The sequence below is a fragment of the Mustela erminea genome, chromosome 14 (genome assembly GCF_009829155.1).
Source record: "Mustela erminea isolate mMusErm1 chromosome 14, mMusErm1.Pri, whole genome shotgun sequence".
Taxonomy (NCBI): Eukaryota; Metazoa; Chordata; class Mammalia; order Carnivora; family Mustelidae; genus Mustela; species Mustela erminea.
In genome coordinates this window covers 76,938,131-76,952,112 of record NC_045627.1, presented here as the reverse complement: position 1 = coordinate 76,952,112, position 13,982 = coordinate 76,938,131, and the positions used below count along the sequence as shown (strand labels likewise).

The 13,982-nt window shown below is 33.6% G+C and overlaps 1 protein-coding gene across 1 annotated transcript in view; it reads right to left on the bottom strand.

The window, feature by feature from the left end:
• ATRNL1 (attractin like 1) overlaps positions 1-13,982 on the bottom strand; it is a 796,208-nt gene that overhangs the window by 725,425 nt on the left and 56,801 nt on the right. Inside the window, exons 7-8 of the mRNA XM_032313798.1 lie at positions 12,806-12,893; positions 6,873-7,128 (exon numbers count right to left, since the gene is read on the bottom strand). Of these exons, the coding sequence (XP_032169689.1) occupies positions 6,873-7,128; positions 12,806-12,893 (344 nt within the window). The remainder of the gene's footprint in view (positions 1-6,872; positions 7,129-12,805; positions 12,894-13,982) is intronic.

The following is a 13,982-nucleotide window of genomic DNA, read 5'->3' as shown; positions in this document are numbered from 1 at the left end:
AAAGATGAAGTGTTAATTCAAAGCCTGGTCATTAAGCTCCACAACTTCCGTGGTTGTTGGCTTAGTGGATCCTTTCATGTCCACCTTCTCATGCTGGCATTTCTTCTCAACTCCTCGAATAGCGAGCAGCATTACCTGCATTTTCCCAAATAAAATTCTCTCACCTGAAACCTTGCTTTAATAGTCTGCTTCTGGGAAAAACCAAGTTTAAAAAGATCCTGTATTTCCTGCCAGCTGCTGCTACCTTCTTTGCTCCCCTTTACAAGCAAATTTCTTGAAAAAATTGATCTTGACTAATATTTCCAATTCTGCTCTCCCTCCCTTCTAAATCCAATCCAGTCAGGCTTTTACCACCCTTCCCCGTTACACAAAAAGTGTTCTTGCCAAGATCACCAATCGTCTGCGCTGCACTAAATTCAATGGCCAATCCTTAGAAATCATTTTCCTTGAGGGGTACCTGGGTGGCTCAGTCAGTTAAGCATCTTGATTTCAGCTCAGGTCATGATATCAGGGCCGTGAGACTGAGCCCCGAAACAGGCTCATCATTGGTATGGGGCCTACGTAAGATTCTCTCACTCCCTCTCCCTCTGTTCATCCCCTACTCACGTGCATGTGTGTGCGTGCATGGGTGCTCTCTCTCTCTCTTTTTTTAAATCATTTTCCTTGAGCCATGAGCAGAGCAGCATCTGGTACAATTAATCACTTTTCTGTTTAATAATCTTTCTTCACTTGGCTTCCGTTCACAACACTACTCTTCCTTGCTTATCTTCTGCTCCTTCTTATGGAACACCATGGGGCCCAATCTTTTTCTTTTGTTTATCTACACCCATTTCCTTAGTGATCTGATCCAGTCTCATGGCTTTCACTGCTTTCCATATCCTAAGAGGCCCAAAATTTACATCTCCAGCCCAGATCTCTCTCTAGTCTAATGTCTAATGGATATCTCACATATAACATATCCAAACTAACTCCTGACCTTCAAACCACCTTCACCTCAAACCTGCTTCAGAATCTTCTGTGTTCAGTATGGCAATTTCATCTCTCCAACTGCTCCAACCAAAAACCTTAAAATCATCCTTGACTCATCTATCTCAGACTCTACATCCAAAACCTTCAGCAAGTAATATTGCTGATTTAATTTAAAAACATAGATGTTGATGAGAAATGGACTAATTCTCATTATCTTCAATATTACCACCGTCCCTGTCCAGATTATTTTAACAACTCCCTAACTGGCCTCCTGGCTTCTGTTCTTTCCTTCCTAGAGCTTATTTCCAACACACACAAAATGATGCTTTTAAAAATTATGTCATTCCTCTACTCAAAGTCTTGCAAGGTCTCTCCATTTAACTCAGTAAAAAAAACAAAAGCAATGCAAAAACCCAATAATCTTGCTTCCTTATTACTCCTCTAACCTCATCTTTCCCTTTTACTTTCCACCCGTTCTTCTCCAGATTCCTTACTGTTCCTTGAACATGCTCAGCATGCTCTTGCCTTGACACGGCTGCTCTCGCCTCCAGGAAACACTCTTCCCCGGACACTCACACAGTAAATCCCTTCACATCTTTCAACTCTTTGCTTAAAACTCACCTTTGCAGTGACATCTACCGTCTCCTTCCTGTTTTGAAACTACCTCACTTTCAATCTCTCTCTCAATCCCCTTACCTTGCTCTGATTTTCTAAAACTTACTATCTTCTAACACATCATATAACATACATCCATATTATATTTATTTTTTATTGTCTGTATCACCCTGCTCGAAATAAGCTCTGCAAAGCTAAGGGAAAATACCTGATTCATCATTTGTTGGTATGCATTACTGCATATGTCTGAAACCAAGTAGAACCAAAATGTGCTCATATAAGCTACAAAGTCAACCCAATGTTTAGGAAGTACACCGTAGATCAACAAAACTCTAAAACTCATAAAATAGCAAGGACGATACTTACAATCTCAGCAGTTAAAAAATATTCTCTAGTATCTTAGATTTTTTTAGTGCTAATCTATAATTCTCCAATTAAGATAATTGAAGATAAGTTAACTAAATGGTCATTTTGTTCTAAATTATATTACAAAAATCTCAAATAAGAATCACTGTATTAAAAGCAGAAACAGAAATACCTTAGAATGATTTGCAATATTATTAAAAGTTGAATAAGGGTCATTTGTTAACGGGAAATTTTTTCTCTGTTTTTAAAATTTCTACATAACCATGAGATCAATATTCTTAGCGTATGCTTCTGAGTAAATTTTTAGCTACCAAAATAACCTGTTTTCATGAATTACTCTTTCTTTTCAGTTACCTTACCATGATGCTAGTTAAAGAGATAGCCCCTTCTTTAATACAAAAGCATTTTTTTCCTTAGTTGTCTAGAAGCTTTAATATGTAAGGATGGTCAAAGTGAAACCAACCTACATTTGGGGACCTGATGCCATTAAAATCAGTCAGGAAAAAAGAGGCGAAACTGCCAACACAGTGTAGTAATTCCCACTAAGAACAGGACTAAATAAATAAATGAATATATACTCTCTCTATGGCAGCAAGTATTCATTTATAACTAAGATGATAAATTATCTTATTACTTACGTTCAAAGTAGCCCTACTTAATATCATTCCCTAAAGAAGCACTTTTCTATGATTTATAGAACTTAATTTTTCTAACATATTTAAACTATATTTACTCATTGGTTTTGTATTCTTTTATTTGTAAGGACTTTCCAAAGTGAAAGTACTTCAATTATTCTTTGATATCACATACTTTCAAAAGCAGTGAATTCAAAATGCACAGGAGTAAATAAAGTAATGTTAATTTTATTATTAAGATATAATTTTACAGAAAAGTTGATGAGCTCTACTTTGTACTTAATTCACAGAATTTGAAAACTGCCCACAATTCATCTATTACTCTTATAAAACTCATAAACTATGCAATCCTCCCATTTCTATCTTATACTACATTCATAAGTGTGCCTGAAAGTAGTGCAACTAATAAGGCAAAAGTAAAACCAAAAAAACCCTGTGGATAAATTTATTTATAAATAGTATTGTTGTTATAAAATAAACCAAAAGAACTCTAAGAAATCATTAAAATTTTAACAAAACTACAATTAAAATTATATAATCAAATTATTCCAAATGAAAACAAAAACCTACCAGCCAATGAATTTATCAATTAACAACCTACATCAACATTTACCATTCATAGATTAGAAAAACTCTGACGTGCCTTCCTAGCTATCCCTAGAAAGTATAATCACCACCATGTCTCATAACTGAATGATGCTACTGTTCAATAAAGGGGAATATGAAAAGAGTAAGTAACATATTCTGTGAACTATAAACTATATTGTTGGGAGGCAGAGTAGAGAAGACATGCACTAATCAGGTAACTTAAAAATTCCGTTTTCATGGCCAAAACTGCATGTGAGCCCATGTAAATACTGAATCAGAGAGCTTCTACATAAAGTCAGGGTTATACCCTCAATGAAAAATGGTTTTGTTTTGTTTTGTTTCAATCTGCTTTGCAGAGGCAGGCAGAAAATGTCTATTTTAGCCTTGGCCCTATGTGGAAGGAGAAAGGGCTTCCCTTAAAAACTTTCCTTCAAACACTAGACATCATGTCACTGTGGGCATGAATTTACCCTACATATAAATAAGGTCCCAAAAAGCATATGCCGAAATTTTAATTTAATTTAGACCAAGGTTGCTAGGCCCCCAGAAGTACATATTCTCTCTAGAGCAGGCGAACTAACACCCAAGGGGGCCCAATCTGGAACAAAGCCATGCTTCTTTGTGGTATGTATTATATGTGGCTGCTTTTATGCAAACCAGCCAAGCTGACTAGTTATGATAAAAACCACGTGGCCCACAAAACCTGAAATATTTACTCTCTGGCCCTTTACAAAAAAGACTGTGACCCTTAGTTTAAAATATTGATAATATGGTCAAATGTACTTAAAACAAAACAAGAATTAAAGCAGCAGAAATAGTAGCCTATAAATTGGAGGTTGACCAAAGAGTGAAAGTACTAGTTAACTTTAGACTTCATTTTTTATGAAACTTCAAAAGTCAAAACCTCTGGTTCAATCATAAGATTCATGATAGTTTAATTCTGAATCTTCTCATTTTCCTCAGAGAAGATGTGTAAAACAATAAGGAAAACACGAAGGTAACGTGAAAGAAAAAGAAAATTAAATATCCAGAGAAACTAGGAACTTTTAAAAAACTACAAACTCCAAATAAGGTGTGAATATGCAAACAAGTAAGTAAAACCAAGAGAGTCACAGAGAAAAAGCCACAAGAATGCAGAAAAGATGAGAAACAGGAGTGTGGAAGAAGCTTAATGGTAGCAGATCTCAAAAATTACCACGCTCCTTCCCACAAAAAGGCTTTCTCTCCCTAAATGTAAGAAGAGCCATAATTATAAACAAGAAGACAACAGAGTAACACAAAGTATACAAAAACCAGATGGAATATAAAGCAAAATCCAATCCCCTCTTATACACAAGAGACACATTTAAAACAAAGTGATTCTGAAAGGTTAACAATGAAGGAAAGGGCAAAAGTATACCAGGAAAATACTGAACCCCTTCCCACAAAAAGCAAGAGCCATAATATTAAATATCAGACAAAGTAGAAATCAAGTCAAATCAAGTCAACATTAAGCAAGCAAAGCAATTTATAATATTAAAAGACACAATTTGCAATAAAGATGTAACAGTTATGAATATCCATAATATCAACTTTTATAAAGTATAAATTCCAGAATATACAAGGAAAAATAGGCAAAAATAACCTAACATTTTTAGGCTTTAATTCAATTTTCAGAGCATAGCAGATAAAGTACCAAAAAAAGTAAGGAAAGAATAGAATACCTAAACAGATTAATGAAGTAGATTTGATAGATATGTGTTCCCTGAACAACATAATAAAGAAAAAAATTAATAACAAAATCAAAAAACAAGCACCCTTCTACATAGAAAATTTCTAACTGCTGCTTAAACAACCCTTGGGCCCATCTAAGAAATGCAATGACAGCCACATGTGCTTCAATGCCACCATGAGTCTGTTACAACAATAATGTGTGTACATAGCAGTCTATCCAATACAGTATCGCTAATTAACCGTTACACCCCAAAGTGTTCCCATCAGCAGGAATTCTCTTTAGATCTGTTCTATTTTCCCAGTAAGTTAAGAAGTCAGGTCATTGGCTCAGGGTAATTATGGAGAAGGAAGCACTGGAAGTTTAGAGAGGAAATATGAATGAAATGTAAATATTTGTATAGAGAGGAAATATATATGAAATAGAGAGGAAATGTATGAAATGGTCAACCTGGGAGAGTTGGAGGAAAGACTGGTGATTATGAGGTTCAAGCTGGGTAAGGTGAGAAGTACAGATAAGGGAGTGATAGTGAAAAACCTATAGGAGACCCAATGCACTGACAGCTCTAGTAAGGTTGCAGAATTGTGGGAGGTGGGGTACTAGAAGGAGTAAACTGGAAAGATCAGTGGCACTCAATGAGTAAGATAACTGAAATGGAAAGTATGGGATACACCGAGGAACACAGGTCAAGGGTATAACAATGGGAAAAAGAGACTCAAATAGGATGGGAAATAAGATCCCGGAAGAGAGATTAAAAAAAAAAAAAGAGAGAGAGAGAGAATCCAAGAATTAGAATAACGCTTTAAGTGGATAGTGAAATCAGAGAAATAGTTGACTAACATTTTGCTTTCTAATGTATTGTAATGTAATATATTCTGTGGGGTAGAATGATAGTGGACCAGAAGTTATATTTTTCAAGGAATAAAGCAGTGATCTGAGGGCAACAGAAAAGTAAAGAAGTAATAGGCGACACAGTTTGACGATGTAAGGTTCAAAGGTGAGTGCTTTAAAAGAGGAAGGAAGGGGAATAGTGTAAAATGGCAATAAGAAGTAAGAAGGATATGTATTCCACTTTCCACTCAGCTGCAGTAGGGATTTTGAAAAGAAAACTTATCACTTGAAAGGACTGCAGGAGGAAGAAAGGAATATTTTTAGAAAAGGAGTCTTGTGAGCACATTAAGGACTCCCTTGTTGCTCTGCAAGTGAGAGTCCTCATTAAGACTACACAAGGACTCTAAATAGTTGAATATAGCTATCTATACACAAAGGAGCCAAAAACTTGAGTTCATAATACTGACCAGAGCTAAAAATGGAATATGGTCTTCAATCTAAACAGGGAACATATGGTATGTGTACATAAATTTTGTAAAAAAAAAATCTTGTGTTTGAAAATGTTGTAAAGAATTTTTTAAAAAAAATTTTAAAGTACCAGAAAAACAAAGAAGAGTATTTAAGAGCATAGTATAAAAAGTCGTATGCAGATCGTCTCAGTCACCTTCACCCACCAGATAATAATCTCTTATAAAAGATTACAACAGACCATCTTCAGGAAGCTAACTTTAAAAGAATAATACACATATAGAGATCCTACAGTAAGATTAAAAACAGAACCCTGAAAAAATGAAAATCCTGAAATCATGGAGTGCATAGTAAAGAGACTAAGTTAGTGTTAGTTCTTGGTTCATAAGTAAAATCCAAAGAAATAGCACCATCTGTTGGAATTTCTCATTTTTATAAAAATTCTCAATTCTTGAAAATGTGTAACTGGTATGTAACACTTCCTCACTTTTAGCTAAGAAGGTAAATATTAAAGGACAAAACCTAACACAAAATCAAAAGGTTTATATTAAAAAGTAATTCTTAGCTCATAATTCTAATTTTTAAAAACTCAGCATTCGACTAAATTCATACGAAGATTTTATTAAAGATAACAATAGTCTCAACTAATAAAGGAAAGAGTATATAGTTACATTTTCAAAGTAACTCACAGATATGGTATTCTTGTATGCTGCTTGTATAACCATATATTGCCGAATATCCAAATATTATGATCATGACAACATCTCTACTATCCAACTCCATAATGTGTGCTGAATGTCCCTCCACAGCATACTGCTGACCATGTCCAAGAACAGTAGGAGTTTTTGTACTCCATGACTGACTATGTACGTTAAAAACCCATAATTCGTCGGTGACATTGCCATCATTTGTTTCAATTCTGCCTCCATACATAAAGATGTTTTCCTGTAAATTAAAAACATATATTAATAAGCAAAATAGTCATATCTTAGCAATATAATTAAAAATAAAGGTTTAATTTAAACACTAAACTTTAGTAATCACCCATAACATGCACAAGGCATAGTTTTTATTTATAGAAAGTCAAATGGGAATTAATGCTTTTACTTACAAGAAGGGGGGAAAAAATCCATGCTTTCAAAGTTACTTTAAAATACTTTCTTTAAAATAGCTATATTAATATAGTTAAATTGACTATATTTTTAATTCTCTTAGTTGTTGAGTCTCCACTTCTTACACTTAAATTTTACCAGCTATGTATATTGCTTTGTGCTATTCTCATTCACTGTTTTCTTCAAGAACTGTCCACCAAAAAGGTAGACCACATTGCAGAATACAAAATCAATATACAAAAAATCTATTCTATTTCTATACACTAAAAATGAACAATCCAAAAATGAAAAATGAAACTAAGTAAACAATTCTATACACAAAAGCATCAAGAAGGAAGTAATACTTAAAAATAAATTTAACAAAAGAAATAACTAACTCTGAAAGCTACAAAATATTGTTGAAAGAAATTTTAAAAGATCTAAATGAATGGTTAAATAAAAAAAAAAAAGAAAAAAAAATACAGAGTTTGGATAAAAACTGACTTATGGAACATAGGTTAATAAAGAATGGTGTGAATATTACAAGTAATTTAAATTTTTGACAGAAAACAATCATCATTTAGGATATAAGATTGGAATTAAATGAAGAGAGTTATTTGTGTTTAAGAGATGAGTTAGCAAAAGACAGAAATTAAAGACTCCTTGACAGTAGATTGATATAATAGAAGAGTAAGGCACTGAATCTTAGTTTATCAGGATAAAAGTCAAGGTCACATTGGAATACACATATTGTGAAACCCCTGAAGTTTGTAGTCTGAAAGACCTGGGTTCTAAACTGGACTCCTCTAATTACTGGTTGTATGATCTTGGGAAAACTTCTATCTCTTGATATACAATTTACTCATCTATAACATGGGTACAATTAGATTAAGAAATGCACTTGTTGTGATGAGCAGTGGGTAATGTATGGAACTGTTGAATCACTATATTGTACACTTGAAACTAATGTACACTTATGTTAAACTAATATACTGGAATTAAAATTAAATTTAAAGAATAAAATAAAATGGGCACAATGATTAAAAAAAAAAAAAAATGAATGGAAAGACAACCCATGTTCATTGGTCAAAAGACTTAATATAATTAAGATGGCAATGTCTCCAAATTGATCTACAGATTCAATGCAATCTCTTAAACTGCTTCTTTGTAGAAATTGACAAGTTGATTCCAAAACACATGGAATTGCAAGGGACCCAGAATATCCAAACAATCTTGAAAAAGAGGGTTATAATTGGAAGACTCACACTGTTCAATTTCAAAACTTACTATAAAGGAAAAGTAATCAAGACAGTGTACTACAGGCATAAAGACAGGCATATAAATCAATAGAACTGAGAGTCCAGAAATAAATCTGTATATCTAGGGCCAACTGATACTTGACAAAAGTGCCAAGACCACTCAGAAGGAAAAGAACAGCCTCTTCAACAAATGGTATAATGAGAGCTAGACAGTTAACATGACAAAGAATGAACTTGAACCTTTATGGCATACTATGTACAAAACCCAACCCAAATGGATCAAACACCTAAATTTAAGAGCCAAACTATAAAATTTTAGAAAGAAACAGGAGGTAAACCTTCATAACACTGGATTTGGCAATGGTTTCTTAAATATGACACCAAACACAAGCAACAAAAGAAAAACAATAAATTGGATTTCATCAAAATTAAGAAACTTCTGTGCTTCAAAAGACACTATCAAGAAAGCTCACAGAATGGGAAAAAATCTGCAAAACATGTATTTGATAAGGGACTTGTATCTAGAATATATAAATACCTCTTACTTCTCAATAATAAAAAGACAAATAACCCAATTAAACAATGGGAAGGGGGAGTACCTGGGTGGTTCAGTCACTTAAGGGATCTGCCTTCAGCTTATGTCAGGATCCCAAGACCCTGGGATCCAGCCCTCCCCAACCCCGTCCCCAAGCCTCCTCCCACAGGGCTCTCTGCTCAGCAGAGAGTCTGCTTCTTCCTCACCCTTTGCCCCTCCCCTCTCCACCAGTTCTGCTCTTTCTCTCTCAAATAAATAAATAAAATCTTTTAAAAATAAAATGAAATAAAAGTAAATTTAAAAAATTAAAAATGGTAAGAGAACTTGAATAGATATTTCTCCAAAGAAGATACAAATAGGCAATAAGCACATGAAAAGATGACTCATAACATTAGTCAACAGGGAAATGCAAATCAAAACAAACTCTGATACCACTTCACTAGGGATGGTTATAATCCAAAACGATATCAAATAACCAGTGCTGGCAAGGACGTAAAATAACTGCAACCTTCATATATGGCCTGTAGAAATGTAAAATGATGTAGCCACTCTGGAAAACAGTCTGGTAGTTCCTCAAAAAGTTTAATATAGAGTTACCATTTGACCCAGCAAATTTCAATCCTACTTATATACCCAAGGGAAACATAAGCACATGTCCACACAAACATTTACACATGAATGTTCACAGCAGCATTATCGTAACAGCCAAAAGGTGAAAACAACTCAAATGCCCAATCAACTGATAAATGAATAAAGCAAGTGTAGTATATCCATAATAGAATATTATTTAGCCATAAAAATGAAGTATCAATACATGCTACAACATGCTAGTCACAAACCATATGGTATATAATGTCATTTATATGGAATGTCCAGAACAGACGAATCTCTAGAGATTCATGATTGCAAAGCTGGGAGGATGAGGAGGTTTAGAGTAACAAAGGGTACAAGTATCTTTGTGAGGTTCTAAAATTGATTATTCAACCAACTCTGCGATTTTATGCAAATACGCAAAAGGTTGTTGCACAACTCTAAATAAATTAAAAACCATTCCAAATGCACACTATGGATGACTGAACTGTACGGTATATCAATTACATCTCAAAAGTTAGTACCACAAAAATGCAATAATCAAAACACTAAAACTAAAAACCAAAATTAAAAGAAAAAAAGCATTTATATACACACAAACACATATACACTTGATCTTAGCCAAAAGGCCGAGAAGTGGTTCATAAACACATATACATAGAGAGGTTTTTATCTTTAAAACATGCATACACATAGAAAAAAAGAGTTGACGTTTATTCTTTACATCACTTTTGTATTTTCCCAATTTTCTTAAATAAGCACAGAAAATATGTAAGTTTTTATTTAACAAGTCTAGTCAAAGACTACAAAATATAAGAATCTTTGTTGATTCAAAATAAAACAGTTAAATAGCCTATGTTTTAATCATACTAAATTCATGAATTACACAAGGGTAAGTGAGTACAATGTAATCCCTATCAAAAACTCCGTGTCATTGGAGAAACAGAATAATCTATCCTAAAATTCATACAGAATCTTAAATGATTCCAAGTTGGCAAAACAAACTTAAAAAACAAGATCAAAGCCAGAAGTCTCACACTTCCTCATTTCAAAACTTACTACAAAAGTGTAATAATCAAAATTGTGTCACACTGGTACTGGTACACAGACACAGATCAAAAGAATAGCCCAGATAGGGGTTCCTGGGTGGCTCAGTGGGTAAAGCCTTTGCCTTCGGCCCAGGTCATGATCTCAGGGTTCTGGGATAAAGCCCCGCATCAGGCTCTCTGCTCAGTGGGGAGCCTGCTTCTCCCTCTCTCTTCTGCCTCTGTCTACTTCTGATCCCTCTCTGTCAAATAAATAAATAAAATCTTTAAAAAAAAAAAAAGAATAGCCCAATATAAACCCTCACACATGATGAAATGATTTTCAACAAGGGCACTAAAACCATTCAATGAGGAAAAGACAGTCATTTCAACAAATGGTGAAGGGAAAACAAAGTATCTACATGCAAAGAAATGAAAGTGAACACTTACCCTACACCATAAACAAAAAAATTAACTCAAAATGGATTAAAGAGCTAAATATAAAAACTAAAACTTTAAAACTCTTAAAAGAAAATATAGGGAAATAACATAACGTTGTTACTCATAACAATGGATTTGGCAATGACTTCTTGGATATGACACCAAAAGCCCAGAGAAAAACAACAACAACAAAAAAATACATTAACTGGACTATGCCAAAATTAAAAACTTATGTACATCAAAGAACGTATCAAGAGAGTGAAAAGAGCCCACAGAATGAGAGAAAATATTTGCAAATCATGTATTTGATACAGGGCTAATATTCAGAATATATAAAGAACACTTTCAACTCAACAACAAAGAAACAACCAACCTGATTTTAAAAATGGGCAAAAGACTTGAATATACGTTTCTTTAGAGGAGGCATACAAATAGCCAATAAGCACATGAAAAGATGCTCAACATTACCTATCATTGAAAAAATGCAAATCAAAACCAGAATAAATACCATTTCATACAAGGGTGACTATTATAAAAAACAAACAAACAAACAAAAAATAATAAGTGTTGACAAGGATGTGGAGGGATTAGACTCCTGTGTCCTGCTGGTGAAAATGTAAAATGGTGCAGCTGCTGTGAAAAACAATATGACAATTCCTCAAAAAAATCAAAAATAGAATTATGATATATTCCAGCAACTCCTCTTCTAGCTATCTATCCAAAAAATTTAAAGGAGGACTTAAATAGTTAAATATCCATGTTCACAACAGCATCATTCACAAGAGTCAAAAATGTGAAAGCAACCCAAGGGTCTATCAATGAATGAATGGATAAATAAAATGTGATATGTCCATACAATAGAATATTATTTAGGCTAAAAAAGGGAGGATACTCTAGCATATACTGTATGGATGAATCTTGAGGGCATTATGCTAAGTAAAATAAGCCAGTCAAAAGACAAATACTGTATGATTCCACTTATATGAGGAGTAGTCAAATTACAGAGAGAGAAAGTAGAATGGTGGTTGCCGGGGGTTGGGGAATAAAAGGGGGAGTTATTGTTTAATGGGTATAGAGTGTCATTTTTGCAAGATGAAAAAAGGTCTGGAAATAATGGTGGTAACTGTTGTACAACAATTTGAATATCCTTAATGTCACTCAAAATACATTTAAAAATGGTTAAAATAGTAAATTTTATATTATGTGTACTTTACTACAATTTTTTAAAAGCCGAGGTGGCTCAGTGGGTTATGTGACTGCCTTCAGCTCGGGCCATGATACCAGGATCCTGGGATCAAGCCCCACAATGGGTTCCTGGCTCAGAGGGGAGTCTGCTTCTCCCTCTCCTTCTCCCCCTCCCCATGCTGGCTCTCTCACTCACTCTCTCTTTTCCAAATAAATAAATAAAATCTTTAAAAAAAAAAGTGATTAACGTGATAACTAAGCATAAAGCCATGGACAAAAACTGAATCTTCATTTTTTCTCATGTTTAATGAAGAATTGTACTAAAATCTATTTTTTTACTAAAATACTATACAAGTTTGTGACATCTCAAGTTATTGTGATCTATGATCTATTCTCATTAAGATTTGAAGTAAAACTGGGATTTAGCCTTTTTTTTTCCTCAAAGGTAAACTCTTAAAAAAACATTGAATAGAATTTAAAAAGAACGATCCATACCTGATATAAAGCAAGAGAGTGTCCATATCTCTGGAGAGGACCCCTTGATAGACTTCCTACATTCCATATACTGCTTTCCAAATTATAACTAAAAGCAAAAAAAAAGAAAAGAAAAAAAACTTTATAAGCTAAGATTCATTTTTGTTTTTTTAATTTGCATGTTTTCCTCGCTTGTATTCAAGTATTCATTCAACTCAAAAATAATTATAACTAATAAACTCATAATTTCATGTGCCACATTAGAAATTTTTAATAAAGACTCATTCAAGACATACCTACTCTAAATCAAAATTCAATCATTTAAACATGTAATATATATTAACTTGAGTAGGCTATTTATTACTGGAATTAATTTGTTCAATTACCCTTAACAATTTCAACCAACTGAGTAGCCTAAATAATAAGTGAGTTATTCTGCATTTTTAAGTTTTTTTAAAAGCCACCTTTTTCTTTTCAAAATAGATAAAACTTCTCCCTATTTTCATAACAGCCATTTCCTTTATGTATTCATTTTTATTCTTTTATACAGACTAAGCTTAGCATTATGTAAATTAACTAAGTATGCATTTCCTATGCCAAATATAACATGTTCACAGAACACTTTTTGAAATACAATGAATCTAGTAAGATAGAAGCTTCTGTAAAAATAAAGTACTTATTGGATTACAGGACAAAAAAAGGAAATTAATATATTCTAAAATATATATATGAAAACAGAAGTTCCAAACTATGAATCTCAAGTGCTCATCCAACAGAACTCCACCATCATACTCTACACTCAAAGTTCCTCAATTTGCCTAAACATAAAAAAGGGAAGCACCCAGCTAAGAATTAGCAAGAACATTGTTTAAGAAGCTCATTATCAATTATTTCCCCTCTTCTCTTTCTTCAACTCATCAAGAAAGGTAAGAGGGCTCCCTTCACCCAAAAAAAAAAAAGAGAGAGAGAGAGAAAGAAAGGGTTACCAAAAATTGTCTTCAGTATCATGTTTAACTTATTTCCTACCATGGAGTTATAAAATATGTGTATGTCATAAATGAGGAAATATAATCAACCAGAACATAAACATAACTTCCAGACTGGTACCTGTATCTACCTACCATATCTGCACCCAACACACAGCTTTCTACCAAATTACCATAAATTAGGGGCCAGCAAACTATTTCTGTAAAAGGCC